Below are 18462 nucleotides of genomic sequence, written 5' to 3' on the forward strand. Positions count from 1 at the left end.
CAATCTATTTATCCTAATGTACAGCACTGCATCTTTGAAGGAAGCTGGATTAAAGTGGAAATGGTCAGACATTAAATGGAGGAAATAGGAATATGATCAGCATAGGAGGGAAGTTATGAAAAGAATAAAAATACAGAGGAATAAGAGAACATGGAAAGGAGAAAGGCAAAAGGGACTTTTATCTATTGGAAGTTGAAGTACTGAAAGCATTCTGGACATACTGCATTTAAAGTATTTTTCTGTAGAGTGTATTTTAAGTGGCATATAACAGAAAATTTCCTCTAAAATGACTAAGCTAAACAAACCATGTGTTGTCATCTTCCAGAATAAAAAATTTTCCTGTGTTTTCTAAAACCTGTATGCAGCAAGCTGTACCTTGTTTAAGTGCCACAGAAACTAGCCATAGGGGTATTTTGCTAATGAGGTTATCTCATAAATACACCCACACAAGAAAGTAGGACTAGGTGTCTTAAAAATCATTTCCAGATCATAAAAACAATACTTACTATTAAATTTTGTTTCACAGAATGTAGTTCAAATATAATGAAATTCAGACTTGCAACTACAGTAGAGATATCGGCTCTGTAGCGATCAGAGAAAAGGTCAATACCAGGAATAAGAATATTTGTTTCATATTGTGCAAAGTCACAGTCAGATGTTGGATGGGGAAGAGAAGCTCTAAACAGGGTCTGAAAGTAATAACAATGAATTATTTGTGAAAAGGTGTACAGGTATTAGTGAGACACCATAAACTTCAACTCATAAATGACTTCATAAACACAACTCCATCAATGCCTTAATTATTCAGCTGATTCCAGCCACAATATTGAATACATTCCTAGAGAAAATGTTTTATGTGTGAAGTTGATGGAGAAATAAACTATCTGTAAAGAGTCTAAGGACAGTGTGCCTGCCATTGTTTATGGGAGAGCTGCTGACTTTAGGGCCAGTTTAAAGCTAGTTCTACCTTTAACTAGGTCAGACAGTGCAGCTTATCACCTAGTGCAGCTTGAATCATTTAACTTAAAGCTAATATGAAATTTAATAATTTCTGGGAGAGTTGCTGACTATAAAGCCAGTTCAATGTTTGTTTCACTCTAGCTCCACCTTTAACTAGGTCAGCTAGCACAGCTTAAATCATATAACCAAAAACTAATATGAAATTCAAGGAAATAATTTAAATGTTCTCTCTTAAAAAGGGAAGAATGCTAACATTGTATCTGATGTTGGATATTCCTTCCCAATTGTGTTTATCTTGGCATAATTAACAATTATATCCTAGAGAAATTTGCATTTACACTCAGATCGGAGATATTAACAAGCCTAAAGCCTATACCAGAGGTGAAATTTAAACAAGGTTATAAAAGCTTTCCAATTCAAGGAAAAAATTACAGCTTGAACTTCTTGCAGTGCCGTGACAGAAATTGATTATATTTTTCAAGACAATCACCCTGCAAGCTGCTTCTATCCCAATTAATATCAGACCCACTTCAGTCAAGTCACAATTATTTCTACTGTTATACAACTGGAACAAATGCTTGCTACCATTTCTGTCGAAAGGAGGACCCGCCATTGTTCTGCTTTGTAATTGTTCAGCAATTACAGAGCTAGAAGCAAGTAAAAATTTTCCTTTACCTTTGTTTCTTCAACTTGTTCTCCCTTTGGTGAACTTAATAAGTTTTCCAATGTGGCCTAGGACAGGTCTCACAGTCACAATCATGACACAAGATATCAGACAGTGACATTGCTTGGTTTTGGAAGAAACCAGATAAGCCCCTGAAGCTGCACTGGGATGAGTAATCATCAATCCCAGTAGAGTATAACTGTCAGAATACTTGCAGTTCTTTTTCCTGTGCTACTTTTGAAACTGACATCTTAACTTCCATTTAAAAGCAAACTGAAACATTGTTTTTTTTCTCTATGGGTCCTTTTTCTGAAAGTCTGCAAACTTAATTTTAATGATCTTATATTCTTTGTGAGTGAAACAGGATCATTTTTAATATCCTCTGGTTTTACAGCGAAGTTATTATAGAGTTCAGATTTTAGTATTACAAACTAATATTTTTCAGTGCTAAAAAATATTCAAAAATTGCTTTTTTCTAAAGAGTCTGTGCTCTTGGTTGAAAATTTAAGACAATCTGTGAAGACTCTACAGATATAAAAGACAGCACTCTGCTGTTGTTGATGCCATCCAGCTCTTCCTGAGCAGAATACTTCAAGAGAAGAAAAATATATTTGACTATCAAATGTTTTAGTCATCTTCCCTTTTCAGTATTTTTTCTCTGAGACACTCTAGCCTCCTATTGAAGTGATAATTTTTAGGCTATAATATAGAAATAATGTTAAAAATCAAAGAATAAAAACATTGTATCTAATATGCATAAATTGTCAACTACCTGTGATCTCCATTTTTCCTTTACAACCAAAACAAGAAAAGAATTATTTTAACAGAGGGTCATTTTAGAAGCAATTTGTTAACTTCATAAATATGAACTGAAATTGCATTCTTACCTTAAAAAGTATTGCAGAAAAATAGCAGTATTTTGTTCTTAATCTTATCTTTGATGTTGTTATATACCTAAACCACAACAAATAATAAGAAATATTAATGTACCCATCAATATAAATTATTAAAATCCTTGGGTTTTTAGTCTAATGTGATAATAATACTAACACAATTTAGATGTTTTTCTACTGAAAACAACTGCCTGTTTTTAAATAGGTGCTCAGCCACACCATGCAAAGAAGCTTTTGACCAAAGATGATCTAGACAACTCCCTTTGTCTAGACTATCTTCAAACTTACAGGAGAAACACAGGCAATCTAAGTGCAAACTCCATCTCATACAAAACTAAAAACATAAAGCAGATTAGGCAACTCACACTTTAAAGTGTATTTCTTTCCAAAAAGGAAGCCTAAGATAACTAACACATGGAGTTTAACATGGCAGGTGTCTAGCTAAATGTAATGATTCCCACACAGTACCTCACCAGAGCCTTAAACCATCCTGGTAGCAATCCTAGAAATCTTTACTTCAATATTAGAATCCTTTCATCTGCATTTTACAGCCTATGACTAAGTTGTTGTAGAAAGAACAACTCAAGAGAAAGATGTTTAACAGCCCAAGTCAGATCTAAACACAAAAGAAACACCTGAGGGAGAAGCCAGGAGGACAGCTCCCTCCAAATCCTGCCAGCATTTGGAATGGACATATTAGCAGCACAGGGATAGTATCCAGTGCAGCAGACAGGTGCCACAAACACCTGTAAAGGCAGCTGGGCACTTGGTCTCACCTAACTGGACCCGAGACTGAGCCACAGCTCTGAATTAAAAGAGATGTCCTTTGTAATCAAGTTAAATTCACTCCTTTGCCTTTTGGGTGCTGATTCTAAGTGTGGCAATGCCACTTCATTCTGAAATACCCATGCTACTACTTGCAAAGCTACCTTGGCTTATATTTTACAGTGCTATTAATACAACCTGCTTCACAGGTAAGGCAATTTACTCAAAGATGAAACTCAGCCCTTTCATGGTTTATAGCATTTCTAAGGTCATTTAATGCTGCCTTGGGTACTTCTAGATTTATATTTTGTACAATACATTGAGGAACAGCTCAGAATTACATACACAGTGTTTTACCAGCAGTGAAGGAATTCTGGATGGAAATATTTACTGATGGTAGATTTTTATACAGTAAATAAAATTTCATTTACTTCTAATTCACCAGAAAGCTAGTACTTTAGGCAGTAAGTCTGACCTCAAGATACTGCATGTCTTAAATATTAATGTAACTTGGAAAATATTGATTTTCAATCAAAATATCATAGGACTGTAAAATCCTTGCACTTATGACTTTTTATCATTTTGTTTTCTTTTAATGATCTCTCCATATAACATACAGCTGCATTTATGATCAAAGATGAGCACTCTAGAAAAGGGAAAAACCAATATTCTTCAAAGAAGCAAATTTCTCCCTAAAAGGAAGAACTACTCTGCTTTTGATGAGTCCTTTTTATATCGACTCATTATTGGTTTTTAATTAATTTGAAGTTGCCTCATATCTTGGATGAGCAATTTGTTTAAAATAGGATAGAAATACATATATGGGTATGATACTTACTGAGCTATCTTAGCCACTAGGACTGCTGCATGTAAACATCCCCAAGCTCCAGCCTGAGAAAGAAATTTCTCACTCATATCAGTTGATCTTCCAACTGCAAAGCAGTCTGTAGCATCTTTCAGAAAACTTAACTCTTGCCAGGTGTTAAGAGCATCAGCAATGTTGAGTGTTTCATCAAGGGATTGACACCAGTATTTAAAAGCAGCTCTGTAACATCAAAAACACCATCATATTGCTGACATTTTCCCAAGTGGAAGATAAGATCTGCTTCATTTTTTCTTTATTGCCTGAGATTTAACTAATTCTGATTGGGTCAAAAATTGAAGTACATTTTCTATAACACAAAAAAAAGAGATACCATTCCTGGTCAAGGGACTTATTTGGACTCAAATTAAATTATCAAGCCATAGACATTACTTCTTTAAAATAAAAATGTATCATTAATTTGCTCAACGGCAATTAGGTAGCTAAGAAAAATAAACAATGTATAGGAAAAAGCCCTCTCAAAATACAGCTAATAGTAAGTTAGATGAAAGAACTAATGGACAGCACAAGAACTTACGAGACAGTTAAGAGGTATAGGACTGACAATTAAAAAAAAATGAAACTGTGCTCTTTTATAATCCAGTAACTATGTACCTTTTATTTCCAGCATAAAAGTGAAGATTTCCAAGTTCATGTAGAGCCTGTACCTTGAGGTCTCTCTGGCTACTCATTTCAAGGATCCCTGTAATTTATTTTTCATCAATTAAAAAAAAAAAAATTATCATATCATTAAAAAGGTTACTGAACCTTGCACAAATTTGGCATGAGTAGACATGAATTCACATGTAATTCAATGCATGAATTTTTTTTTTTAATTTATTGGTCTTGTACATTTTACCTTCAAATGTACTATTTCTTATTACAACTAACTTTGAAAGCACAAATAAGATATATGGACCTGTTTACTTAATCTTTTGTATTTTTGTTTTGTCAGGCCTCTTAAATTTCTTCCTGTTCACAAGATAAACTGGAAAGAAGGTCATTGGCCCTGCTAAACAACTCTGCCTGCATACAGCACAGAAACACTCTCACAGACATATTTTTGGAACCTATGCTGCAAATAAAACCACTTAGAGCTACTGCACTTGACCTGTTTATCTATACAGCAAAATCAGGAGCTGTGACTGTATGAGTAAAGCCATACCAGAATGTAAGATGGAAACCAAGTAACTAAGTCACATATCCAAATACACAGAATCTAAAGTCTGTTTCCTAGGGAAAAAAAAACTGTCATGGAATTAAAATGAATCTGCTAAACATTACATCAAATTCTGAATTGGGGATTAATCAGCATAACACCACTGAAGTAATGCTTTTTCATAAAATGAGATAACCATAACAATTATGAACCAACCAGTGGCTTGTTTAGGATCTAATGCAGATTTCCTCAATTGAGAGGAAGAAGGTTGTACTTTCCTAGAAACCAGCCTTCGGACAGTTACAGCTGTCTGACAGAGGAAAAGTACCACTGGAATAAACATACATAAACATAGATAGGCAGAATGTTGTTACTTTTGATCTGCAAGCAGAAATTTATGAAAAAAATTACCTATGGTTTGTTCATAGGAAGATATAATTACTGAAAGGTGCGACTTTGGTATTGGTCTGCCCTCAACCATACTGGAGAAATTATATTTTTCTTGAGAAAGGTCACACGGTGTCGGTAGAAATATCACTTCATCTACCATGCTAAATTTCAGCTTCCTGCTTGAAGAGATAGGACTGCTGATTGCTCTTCCAGCATTTTCTAGATAGGAAAAAGTGATTTATATGATCAATTTGTTTATATGATAAAATCAGTTGTTTATATGAGCAGTTTGCTATATTTCTAGCACCCCAAATATTTCCAAAACATGCTAATCAAACTAATATAAAATTCCTGTGTACCCTATTTCCATTTAGTTTTCTATGCTCTAATTCTGTGTGTCTCCTAATTAAACTCATTGGACATAATTCATTGGTCAGTGTAACCAAAGGGTATGCGCTCTGTTAATGAAAATAAACCTGGGAAGATCTACCAGTCCTCTGACAGAAATATGGCTGCAGACAGACAGGTGAAACAGCTGCATGGAAAAAAAAAAGTATCATCCAACTATTAGACAAATCATAGGAAATAAGGGTTATAGCTTGTGCTTATAGAGCTTCAAATTTAACTTCATATTCTTTTTTTTTCTAATTGTCAGTAACTAAACTTGAATTTAGAAAAATCTGTTCCTTTCACTCTTTGCTATTTTAACTGCATATACACTTTATTAAGGGCAAAACACTTCAATGAAGCACTCACCTTGTGTGTGTGCAAGAAATAATGAAAGTAGTTTCCTGCTGTGTCTCAGTGCTCTGCTTTGATATTTAGATTTTTCTAGAGTTTCTTTAAAACATTTCAGTGTATCATTCACATCAAGAGGCACACAAACTAGGGCTTTTGCTTGATTGTGATCTAAAGCTAATTAATAATTATGGAGAAAAAAATCGTAATATGTAAATAAATAATCAGCCTCTAAAACATATTTGAACATTTTCATAACATCAAAACTAAAGCATATTAAAATATTCCCCTTTTCTTCCTGTTGCTTTATGAATTAAAGCAAATTATTAACCACCAGGAACATTTATTCTGTCAGTAACAGTGCTATTCACAGTAACTTAGGGGTACATTGCTGGATATCCAAAAATAACAAAACAAAGCTGGACCAAGACCCCCATGCTGCCTCACAGGCTGTAGGTTATCTGGCACCTGCTTTTCTCTGCTTTCAGACAGAGTCTGAATATATTCTGAAAGATCTTGACAACATTACAATACATCCAAAATATCAAGAACACTAATTTGAAGACAAAGCTCAGTTTATAATAAAAGACAAATTGTAGGAGAAGTGGAAGAGTATGATAAGGAACAGAAACAGAATTTATAAAAACAATTCAGTATGAAACAAAGACAAAACTCTGGGAGAAAAGAGAACACACAATACTGAATTGTACTCTGACCTGTAGAATCATTATTCGTTGGAGGTTTGAAAAAGCATCCAGGAAAAACCCCTTCACTGGAAGAACGAGCAACAGGCAGCTGTAATTTGTACCCTATGTAGTTTCTGCATCTCATCTAAAAAGCAGGATTTGTTTCATAAGAACTGAATAATATTAAGAAAAATTGACATTTAGTTCTTACAGTTAAGTATCTATATACTCAGTCACATGACAAAATAAAAGAGGACTAATTAAGAAAGACACCAGTGGCCCATAACTAGTACTTTTGTCAGTAAGAGGTGAAACATTCACACCTAAATATTGCATATAAGTGTTTCAAAGTTACTGCACTAAACTTGTCTCTTACTTGGTATTTGCCATAATCATTAGCAACTCCTTGATGTTCTGCAAATATTCCACCTTTTTTTTTTCCAGATGAATGCATGCTTGCACAGAACCTGTCACTAAGCATGCCTAAAGGACATGTTGCCTGGGAAACACAATGGAATGCTAAATACAGAGGTACAAAATAGCTCTAAGCAAGTAACCACAGCAGCCTAACTGGCAGAGAAGCAAACTTCCAGACTTCTATAAAGGACTAATCCACAAAAGACTTTTTACCTTGCTAAGGTAGTTATACCACTTTAGAAGCAGAAGGACCAACAGAAATAGTTCTACAATTCTCTGAATGGCATTTATTTATGAAATGTAACCATAAACTCCAAATTTCTTACCTGAAATCCTTACTACTATTACCTAACACTAGTCTTTAATCTGTAAACTGTCTTTTTAAACTATGATTACTTTTCCACAGCTCAGTTACCAGCACTATGAGGGTACCACTATGCTGTGGTGCCCTTCTACAGACAAAGAACCATGTTTGAATGGCTGGGCCAGAGAGAGCCAGCAGGAAACAGAGAACACAGAGCTCCTGAGCTGCCCTTGTGAGCCACAGGTGACTTCAGAGTCCCTGCACACCCTGGGCACCGCTGTGCTGTGGTAAGGCCATGGCTCCTGAACCCCATGTCCACGTGCAGAACAAACCTCTTTGGTACTCCAAATCCCACTTCCCCCTCCTCTCCTTCAAGTCCTCTCTTTACTTTAGTGATAGAAATATCCTAAAAATATCCACAGTGAAACTGACTTCAGCAAAACTTCTTAGGAATAAACCTTACATTTAAAAAAAAAGTGAGAAACTAATTTCTAATAGCTAATTCAATGAAAAATTTCCTTCTGGCACTGTTAAGCAAATAGATAGAGCCACAGCTTTTAATGAGAGGAACTTGCTGAGCTGCTTAGGGTTGTTTTTTTGGTGGCAATCAAGTTTTTTAATCGGCATTGTCTGTGTTTGGTTTAACTCAATTTTATTAACTTTTGGAGCAGTGTTCCAAAGCAGAAGCAAAGCAATATCCAAATAAATATTTTAAGGTTAAAAGAGTGGCATCAAGAAATAACATGAAATTAGATTTAGGCTTATAATATGGAATGGGTATGTTGTGGATGGAAAAAATGTCCTCTGGGTCACCTGCTGTTCTTGGAATCATGTCATACAAGCCTTTTCATGCACTTCAATCAATTATGTTCACTAATTTGTTATAATTGACTATTTGGGAACATATCAGAGAGCATATTAAGCTAATCAGTGAAAGTGCTTCTCCACATTTAGCTCACATTAAGAATCAGTGCCCCAAAAAGAAATCTGTGTTTCACCTTTTGTGCACCATCAGACAGATATTTTGTGAAATGAGATTCATGACTGTCTGAGCCACTGAACTGCTGTATTCTCTCCAGCAGCTGCCTCTGAGCATACACCAGGAGTGGACTCACTTGTTCTGTGAACCTCTCACTGGAAAAAAAACCAAAGTGTAGTAATTAGGCAATATAATGGTATAATAAACTATATAATATTAACTTTTTTAGGTTTTTTTTTAGAGCTGGTATAACTTACTGTGTAAATATGTTAAATTGTACAGCTATGTGCACCAGTGCTTCCCACTTCTTCATATGATATAACAATTCTATTGTTTTAAGAACCAGATTGCATATCCATCTCAGGTCAACCACATTCACATCATCTATGGGAGGCTGGGGGTGAAGATTAGAACCACCATTCTCATCCGCAATACCTCCTAAACAACTGGGAATGCAAAACTCTCCTTCGGGATCCACAATCTACAGTCAAGAAACATTATTATACCTGTTATTTTCAAATGTGCTTTTAGGACAAATCAATGACAGAGATCAGAAACTACTGCAATCGTCTAAAAAACTTGTTACAGAGAATAACTTGAAGATACCAGAATATAATGCAAGAAAGAGAAAACTCTCTCCAGTGAAAATGTGATAATCAAGAGTTGTCTTGATTATCAAGAGTTGTCTTGATTATTGTCAAGAATAATTTTTACCTTAAGAGAACTGCTTGCTTGTAGGTCAATTATCATATCAATGATCATGTCTGATGCAAAATAAAATGGCAACCAGATGGTGTTGCAAAGAAGATCCCAGGTGATGGGAAATGCACCCATATGGGAATGTGACTGGTTAGCAATCACTTGAAATTCTTGAGTATAGCTCCAAAGATCTCGACAAGCATTTTGAAGCAATGTCCAGTGGCCACCACGGTGAGCAAGAACCTGTGTATACCATTCAAAATATAACTATAGCTTGGAAAGGCAGAAATTAAAAGCTTCTTTCTTTTATTGCAAAACTTAGGCATAAATAATCTTTCAGAATTACAGTCTAGGCATTACTAAACCTTAATTTTTACCTTTTCATAGAAGGACTATAAGTGAATTTAATTGTAGGTTTTGGTGTAAGTATAAGAAATAAAAATTAATTCACACCACCTATAGGTGTGCTTTTACTTGGGTTTAGAAGGTTTTATGGGAAGAGTAGTTAGTCTGCATTTCCCTTCAACCACTGGTTCTCCTGTTTCTAGTGTGAGATTCACTAAGACCTGTAAAGAGAAAGTTAAATCTGCAAGTATTTTCAGAAAAAATTAACAAACATGAGAAGGAAAGTTACAAAGGTGGAATGAAAAAGAGAACAATTACATAAATTACTGAATGTCTGATACAATATATATTATGATAGGTGATATGGCTGACATTTCATACATTGTACTTGGACATTTTTCAGAAGATGAGAAAACATTACTTTTAAACAGTGAATTTACTTTTAATTTCCGGTGGTCATTTCATGTAAAAAGCAGTAAGTATTGCAAGACATGCTTAATGAATTAATTACTAATACTTAGTAATTAATACTACTTAGTAATATATAGTTTAATAAGAAACCAACCATATCTTACCACTGCTCTTTTCAAATGCAAGAAGATGCTTGTAAAATGCTTCAGTAAAAGGGCAGTTGATGGAACCTGATCCTGTTTGTCGGTCTTTGCTGTTCGACTTCGAGGAGTTCGACTCTGTTTATTTCTGGTTTTAGGAGATTTACCTGTGGCTGAAAACAAAAAGCTCCCTTGTTAAAATTGAGTTGAAGTTCTCAAAAAAAAAAAGAAAAAAACAATCAGCTAGGATTTTCCTGTGGCAGATAAATACTTAAATGTTGGGAAATGCCAATGTTAAGGTTATCATGTCTGTAAGGTTATGATATTTAAAATACATGATGCTTTTTCTTAGGAATTGGGATGAAAACGAGTTTGAGCAAAATACTAATGGGTACCAAATAGCTTTCATCCTCAAAGTCAAAACACAATCCTCATTTAAGTTCTAGGAAGAAATCACCATGACAAGAAATCTCTTGGCAAGCTTGCAAGAATCTTTCTTAAACAGAACCTCTTAAAGTAGATGCTAGGAAGAAAGGAGGATTTCTGATAAATTCTGTGGTATGTGTAGAATTCCTTCATTATTTAATTCACTATCAAATATCCCCCAAGGGAAAAGGTAAAGGTTCATGGTAATGGAATATGGTAATATCTGAACTATAGGGTTCAGGCAGAAGCTAATTCCTATATAATACTTGAACTCTATGGCAAACTACACATTTCACATAATTCTTTTAAGCATAACTGCTGCAAATGCTCAGAGATAGTAAAGAGGACTTATATCAGGTTTCAGCCAATTTCAGTGTGTCTCAGTGATTGGTAAGCATCAAGGCAAAGGTGTTTCTGTAAAAGTAGTCTGCTGCAGAGAGAACCAGTGAGACAGAGAAATGCAAGTGCTAGTTCTTGTCACACCTCCTTGGAGAAGGCAAAGAGGACAGCTGATTTTCCCTAAGGAAGTCCTACATGGAAATACAGGAGAAATTTGATCTTTACTGCCATGGCAAGAATGTGTCCCTGAAGAGATATTGAAAAGACCAGGCCTGTGATTACTTGTTGAACTTCTGGAGCCTATGCAGACTTTGTGCTGACTTGTACACTACCACTGACATCTGAGGAAATCAAAGTCCTGCATTTACAATTACCCACAGATAGGAGCCCTTTGGCTCCTGTTGGAACCTCATAGATTAAAAATAGCTAGAATAATAATAAATGTTAAATGTGAAACACAGAGAAATTAAATAAAAGTGGTAGAAAATAAATTGTTCCTGAGGTAGCTTCTGACAGAGGAAACACTGGGGAGAAAGCAGTAGAGAAGGAAAATTAAATTCTACTTATAATTTGAAAGATAATAATAAACTTCAGTCTGTAACTTTAAAAACTACTTACAGAATGACCCAGGGAAATTTTGACCTGCTAGGAAATGTAAAGGAAACTACCAATCAGTTACAAGCCTCAGAAACTTAAAGAAATTATCAATGCATTCAGAATCATTCCAAATATTATCAATTTAAGATGTGTAGGTAGTCTGGTATCTGCAAACCTAAAGCTAGTATCATTATTCTTTTTTCAACTTACAAACTTACTAATAAATTATAGAATAAAGAATAACTAAGTGATAAAATGTAACATATTTATTAATACATAAAACAATGCTCAGAATTATTAGATATGCCACATCACTTACTATGACTTCTGTTATACTAGGTATGCCAAAACAAATGGATGACAATAGGAGGAAACCTAGAAATATCTTCTATGTCTTGGCGTGACTGTTTTTCCAAAGGTGACGTGGACAACTAACGATGGAGGTCAAGAGAGCCAGAAATCAAGACAAACAAAGAGTTAAGTTGAAACTGATTTCAGTCGTGCACCAATAAAAATTCTTACAGGTTTGGGTTTCAGTCTCTTCTGACTTTTCAGGGAGAGAAGGAGTTGGTTTTCCTGTGTTATCATCTGCAGCTTCCCTTGCCAATACAGTGCCAGAATTGTTTAACGAGAATATCTCAGGATCCAAAATATTGTAACTGCAAAATGGGAGAAAGAAGAAAACACAAAAAAACCCTCCACATATGATATCAAAAAGAATTTTTATGTACATACACAAAATTCAGTGTCTCAGAAGTGATTACTTTCCAGTAGCTTCAGAAATAAGAAATAATGAATGATAGCCAAATGTTATAAGGAACCAAAAAATAACTTAGTATTTGTTATATTTCAAAGCTTTCATCTCATCAATGAAGTTAGCAACCAAAACTGTGCCTGATGTCCACAGGATGGAAAGCAAAACTTTTTACATAGTAACAAGTAATTTGTATTTGAAAGCTGAACTGTTCATATGAATATGAATATATATATTGTATGTCAGATCTGTCTGCAGTAACAGCAATAACACAATAATCTCTATTAATAGCAATCACTGATAGTGCAGTAAGATGTACCTGTCCAGATGCTGTGAACCACTAATTCCAATGTTATATTGCCCTTCCAGGTTCTTTTTAAATAGATGGTAGTGTGCAAGGGCCAGATAGATATTCATCTGAGACTTCCAGGGCATCTCTTCAAGACACATTTGACAAAAGTGACTTCGGATTACATACTTAGTCAGCAGCATCACTAAGGTTTCATGAGCCAATTTCTTCAACTTATCCTTGGCTTTGCTAAACCAAAACATATGAAGTAGCAAGAAATGAAACTGTTTTCTTGAAGCTCTAGAAAAAAAGTCCTGTTAAAGATACACGGATATTCTGTTGCCTCTCTCCAGATTAATATGCATAAGCATATGACATTTCTAAATAAAGGACTTTTGCTTTATCAAGAAAAGCAACTGTGCTTTCCCTCTTTACGTGCACTTAACACTCAATAAATCCCATTTTATATTTTACCAGCTTCTATAAGATAATTGTCTCAGTACTTTAAAGAGTTTAGATCATTTTGAAGTTATTTGTCCCTGAATTGTACAGATTATTATAGCAAATATAATGTGCTTCAAAGTCAATTCAGGAGGGTCTTCTATTATACTATAAATCTGGATTTTAACTTTTTATTATTGCTTTGCTTTGGTAGTGAAGCACATTCAGTATGAAAAGAACATAGTATTTCAAATCTGGATGCCTGCCTTTAATTTCCAGCCAAAGTTTTTTAAGGTTTCCCTGAGAGATGAAAAAATTCTGCATTACTTGACAAACATACAATGCTATATTCAAACCAAATCTCATTTTTTAAAAATTAACTGTAAACTGATTCCTTTATTAATCTAAATTATTTTTCTGCCTATTTTTCACCTTAAAAATGTGGGCAGAATATTATACCACATACAATTTTGATTATATTATACAGCATTACTGTTATGTAAAACACAAAAGAGTAGCTGACAAAAACCCAAGATAGGTTAAACATCCTCTCTTCTGCTGAAAGCCATGAAAATCATTTTGAGTAAGGTAGGGTTTCTTCTGTCAAGAAGGAATAATAACATTTTTGGATGGTTTAGGTGAATATTTAGAAGATTATATGGAAACTTTTTTTAGGTTATTTAAGACAGTTCCAGAATCAGTTACATGATTGCTTATGTGCAAATATTTATAGTTTCCTATTTGCTAATTACTGTAAGTGACCAAAGGACCAAGTTATGAGTACTACACATTCTTTTAGGTCAGAAGGTAATGTTATTGGCAAGTTAAACAAATATAAACAAATACCTGCCAAAAGAAGAGGTGAATTACTTTTTTTTTCAAAAAACAGTTCTGGGGAAGCTACAAGACAGATAGTCCAAAAAGACTAGCACAAGGTCCACAAAAATCATTCTGAAACTACTACTACTATTAAGTTATTTATTTAATAATAAATATTTTTATTAGCTTTGTAACAGATAAACTCCTCAACACAGTTTGAAAAGCCTTAAAATACTCAGATTATCAGAGCTTTTCCACCTTGATGAATCAACATGCTCAAGCTAACACAACTGAAATACAATCTTTGATTATTAATACAAAAACTTGAAATCATTAACAGCTATTAAACCGAAATGCAACAGATTTTGTTTCATTGAGTGGAAACCAATTTTATACTAAAGTACATCAGGAAAATGAGAGGACTGTGCAGAAACTAGTCTCTTTGTTATAATATAAAAACTAAAATACACACTTAATTGTAATCTAAATTTCAGTCAAAATATTTTTTTCTCTATATAAGCCTGAAAACTGTGTTCATTTACTTTTGTGTTTCTGAAGATTTCATTGTATCTGGATTTTTCATTAAATACTCTCTGAGAGGTCCTTTCTTAGGCATAGCTTGTTTTGTTGGTTTCTTTGAAGGTGATGCCTTTGGTTTCCCTGAAGGTGAGGTATTCTTTCCCTTTAAAAAAAAAGTCTTGCGTCAAAATCTTAAATATACTTCACATAATTATTTATACCTACATTATCAATCACCTGAGGTATAGAGCAGTTTGGCTTACGTAGGAACAGAATATTTTTAAAAATTCTGGAAATGGTTGTCAAAATAAGACTGCAAAAGAAGTACTTAAAAATTCCAGAAAACATCACCATTTTTCTGGAAAGCACATGTCAAAGGCCTGACACAAAGAAGCCAGCCAGGTCCCTAAAGATTTTCTTTCATATACCAGTGTTTTCATCACAGAAATAATGATAGTTCTTTTCCTAATATTATAAACAGTAAAACTTTGCAATGCAAAAATGAAGACAGAAAAACCCTTTTCCTAATCTATCTCAGATGCTAGCAATATTTCAACATTACTAGAGGATTATGAGGGAGAAAGCTCTTCCTGCAAAATAATACAAATCCATTAAGATTATTAGTATCTTCCAGTAAAAGTAAAAAATTATTTTAAAATAATTCTGAACAAAAAGCCTTTACTGTGCAATTAGAACATCTGCACAAGGAGTTAACCATGAACAATTACTCACAAAAAAAATCTAAGTACATATTGTACAAAAAGGCCTGAGCTGATCTCCTTTTCTGAATGTGATGGTACCCAAGACACTTCCTATTACCACCATGTGGTAATAGGCCACCATGGCCAACACGAAATTACAGGGTAGAGTAACAAAGGAGATTCCTTTCCTGTAAGCTGTGTTCCAGGACCTGCATCAATAATCAAATGAAATCCATTATGAAAAGCAGGAAGAACATACAATAAAAACTTTTAAAGGGAGTTGGTAAGGCAAGTTTCTTCTGATTTCAGAATTCTTTATTTTGACTTATCTGAAATTCTCACAATTGTTGGTCTTTCAGATGAATCCCATGTCATCATTTCTTCCTGGTTTTAGAAGTGCAGAGGTCAGCTGAGGACTAGAGTTTGTATCCCAAATTTTAGGAACTGTGGATATCTCGAGATGAGATTTTTATGAGACAATTTTTGAAAATTTCTTTTGTTCTTATGGTATTGCTACCCAGTAAAAACACATAACTCCTTAAAAATAAAACTCACTTTCTGAACTTCTGCAGCACTTGTGCTTTCTCCCAGAGTGAGAGATCTTGCTTGTGCTGAAATTCCATCAGTACCGAGGAAGCTCTCATTCCTCCTGATGAAAAATATTTTTAAAATCATCATCATAATAATCATCATGTTAAACTCCTTTCATAGTAGTATAAGATTATCTTTGGGAACATATAGAGCACATCATGCAATTCCTATTTCATTTGCAGTTTTAAATTCAAAAGACTCTCCTTCATCCTCTTAAGAAAATAGGAAGTGTTAATTTTCAAGGTTTATTACAGAAATCTGAATTTGTGAGTAACAACTCTATTACCTTCCTAATGCCTAGTAAAATCCAAAATTTTCTTCATTACCCAAATTACACTACAGAATTTTGCAAATAATTTCTTCACATCCTACTGTTTTGGTCTCTTGTAACCACAATTCCTGTTCCCTAAATATATATTTCTCATTTTCACTGATTATTTGCCTTTCATATTTTAGAAATACTGATGTGTTTTTTAAAAAATGGGATCTTCTCAGGTAAGTGTCTACAATTTGGCTCCATTTATCTTTTCCCCACAGATTTTTTTGACACTATAGTAGGCCCTGATCAGTTTGCTTTTGATTTAACCCATCATAGCTTCCCAAGCTATGCCACCACCCCATAATAACAGCTGTGTAATCCATGTTCATGGAACTTCTGCAGCCTAGGAGTCATGGAAATTACTCCCAATGGGTCTTCTAATGGGTACAACTTAGAGTTTCTTTTGTAAATGTGACTCTCATGAGCCTAAGCAGTAGTTTTTCACTACTACTGTAACAGAGATCTACCTTTTCAAGTTATTTTCCACACTCTCTGCCCACTCCAGAACACTCTGAAACTTCTCTTCATTCATGACTTTGTGCAAAAGTTGAACGAAGAACTCAAGGAAACGTGTGTGGCCTTTGAATTTAAGCACTGCAATAAAGTAACAAATAACACAGGTGTTTATGCAGTAACAGAATTCTGAAGTCAGCTAGGATTCCAGCTACGTATGCCTCAAAGCACTTATTTATGTCATGTTGTGTACTACTCACAGTGACACTAAAATCAGGGATACACAATGGCAGTTGCTAAATGCTTCTTGTGATTAGGTATCCAGAATCATAAGCTCATTCTATTTAATACACTCCTAGAATTACAAACATTATAGAGACAGTGATTTCTGTGAATTCCTCTTCCAGTGAAATAATTTAATGTGGAAATGGGGTACCTCAATTTTGAAAGAACATTCCATACAAAGAGAATCTTTGAAAAATTTGGCACATTTTTTAAATTTACTTGTTTCTAAGGTTATTAGAAAACATACATGATTCAATTTAAAATATTAATATTTTATATACTTAGCATGAACACCCCAAATAATTGGTTGCATTCAATTCTCTATGTGTTTATAGTGAGAACTTTTTATAAGCTATGGTTCACTTGATTTTGTATATTTGAGAACCAAATGAAGTTAACATTCCCAAGAGCTTATTCCAAGCAAGAATGAGATTGCTAAACTGGCAACTTTCTGAAGTAAAGGAGCCCTTACAATTTATATAAACAGCAACTACCCTACCTTCTCGATAAGCACGGTCTGATGGCCAACACGAAATTACAGGGTAGAGTAACAAAGGAGATTCCTTTCCTGTAAGCTGTGTTCCAGGACCTGCATCAATAACCAAATGAAATCCATTATGAAAAGCAGGAAGAACATACAATAAAAACTCCACTTATAACTGACAAAAAAAATCCTTCTCTAGCACAGAGTTTGCTTTTAAATCTCTCACTGTCATGAGAGAGGATGTTTGGAGTTCATCAGACGTCTAATAAAGAGCCATGAAAATCATATGTGGAGAAGAATGTGCAGAAAGGACATGACAAAAATGTATTTAAGGCTATACAGCAAGAACTGTTCCCATGATACTGCTATTGACTAATGCTTACATTCATGCTCTGCATATGGATAATGTAAGTAGGTAGTGGATTCTTTTTTCTTAAGCTAAATATTTACAAAAATAGATGAATAGAAATTCAGTTATATTCTATAAATAATATACTTTATATAGAATACACAGATATGGACAGTATATAGAATATATAGGACAATAACTTGGATTCAAGTTTCTGGCAGTTAAACACAACAGCTGATTAAACATTACCAGCTAACAAGCACCAAAACAATGTTACACATACTACTTGTTATTTTTCCTTCATAAAGAAAAATAATCTACAAATTTTGTGCTTAGACAAGTCCTGTGGTTGAAAAACATCAATGCAGCAAATCCCTGAAAAAAGCAAGATTAAAAATGCACTCTGCAACCAGTTGTAATTGTGGATCAATAGCTACAACCTCCAGTGAGAGCAGTCAGTTTAGATCTGTTGAATGTAAATAATGTCCAACTAAGTAGGACAGCCAGCAGGAAAAGCAGACTTTTAAAAATTTTCTTTTTAGGACACCCTTTCTTAGTACTCTCTCCCATTTGACAAGTTCAAAAATATGTTGCTCCAAATAAGCATTTTCACAAAGAAAAATATGTCCCAAATTTTTTTTTATGGGAAAATATTTGAAATTTCAGAATTTAAATTGTACTGCA

General features: G+C 34.2%; 1 protein-coding gene across 1 annotated transcript in view; it reads right to left on the reverse strand.

Annotated features, from left to right (window-relative positions):
* CFAP54 (cilia and flagella associated protein 54) overlaps positions 1-18462 on the reverse strand; it is a 104013-nt gene that overhangs the window by 38343 nt on the left and 47208 nt on the right. The window contains exons 30-46 of the mRNA XM_071423241.1: positions 17445-17534; positions 16675-16801; positions 15853-15946; positions 14620-14759; positions 12848-13066; positions 12297-12433; positions 10437-10585; positions 9532-9759; positions 9075-9298; positions 8837-8972; positions 7148-7262; positions 6450-6608; positions 5715-5912; positions 4760-4847; positions 4121-4327; positions 2512-2578; positions 507-689 (exon numbers count right to left, since the gene is read on the reverse strand). Of these exons, the coding sequence (XP_071279342.1) occupies positions 507-689; positions 2512-2578; positions 4121-4327; positions 4760-4847; positions 5715-5912; positions 6450-6608; positions 7148-7262; positions 8837-8972; positions 9075-9298; positions 9532-9759; positions 10437-10585; positions 12297-12433; positions 12848-13066; positions 14620-14759; positions 15853-15946; positions 16675-16801; positions 17445-17534 (2561 nt within the window). The remainder of the gene's footprint in view (positions 1-506; positions 690-2511; positions 2579-4120; positions 4328-4759; positions 4848-5714; positions 5913-6449; positions 6609-7147; positions 7263-8836; positions 8973-9074; positions 9299-9531; positions 9760-10436; positions 10586-12296; positions 12434-12847; positions 13067-14619; positions 14760-15852; positions 15947-16674; positions 16802-17444; positions 17535-18462) is intronic.

This window comes from Agelaius tricolor, unplaced genomic scaffold (genome assembly GCF_023055355.1).
Source record: "Agelaius tricolor isolate 1412-34295 unplaced genomic scaffold, bAgeTri1.0.p SCAF_3, whole genome shotgun sequence".
In the NCBI taxonomy this organism is placed as follows: Eukaryota; Metazoa; Chordata; class Aves; order Passeriformes; family Icteridae; genus Agelaius; species Agelaius tricolor.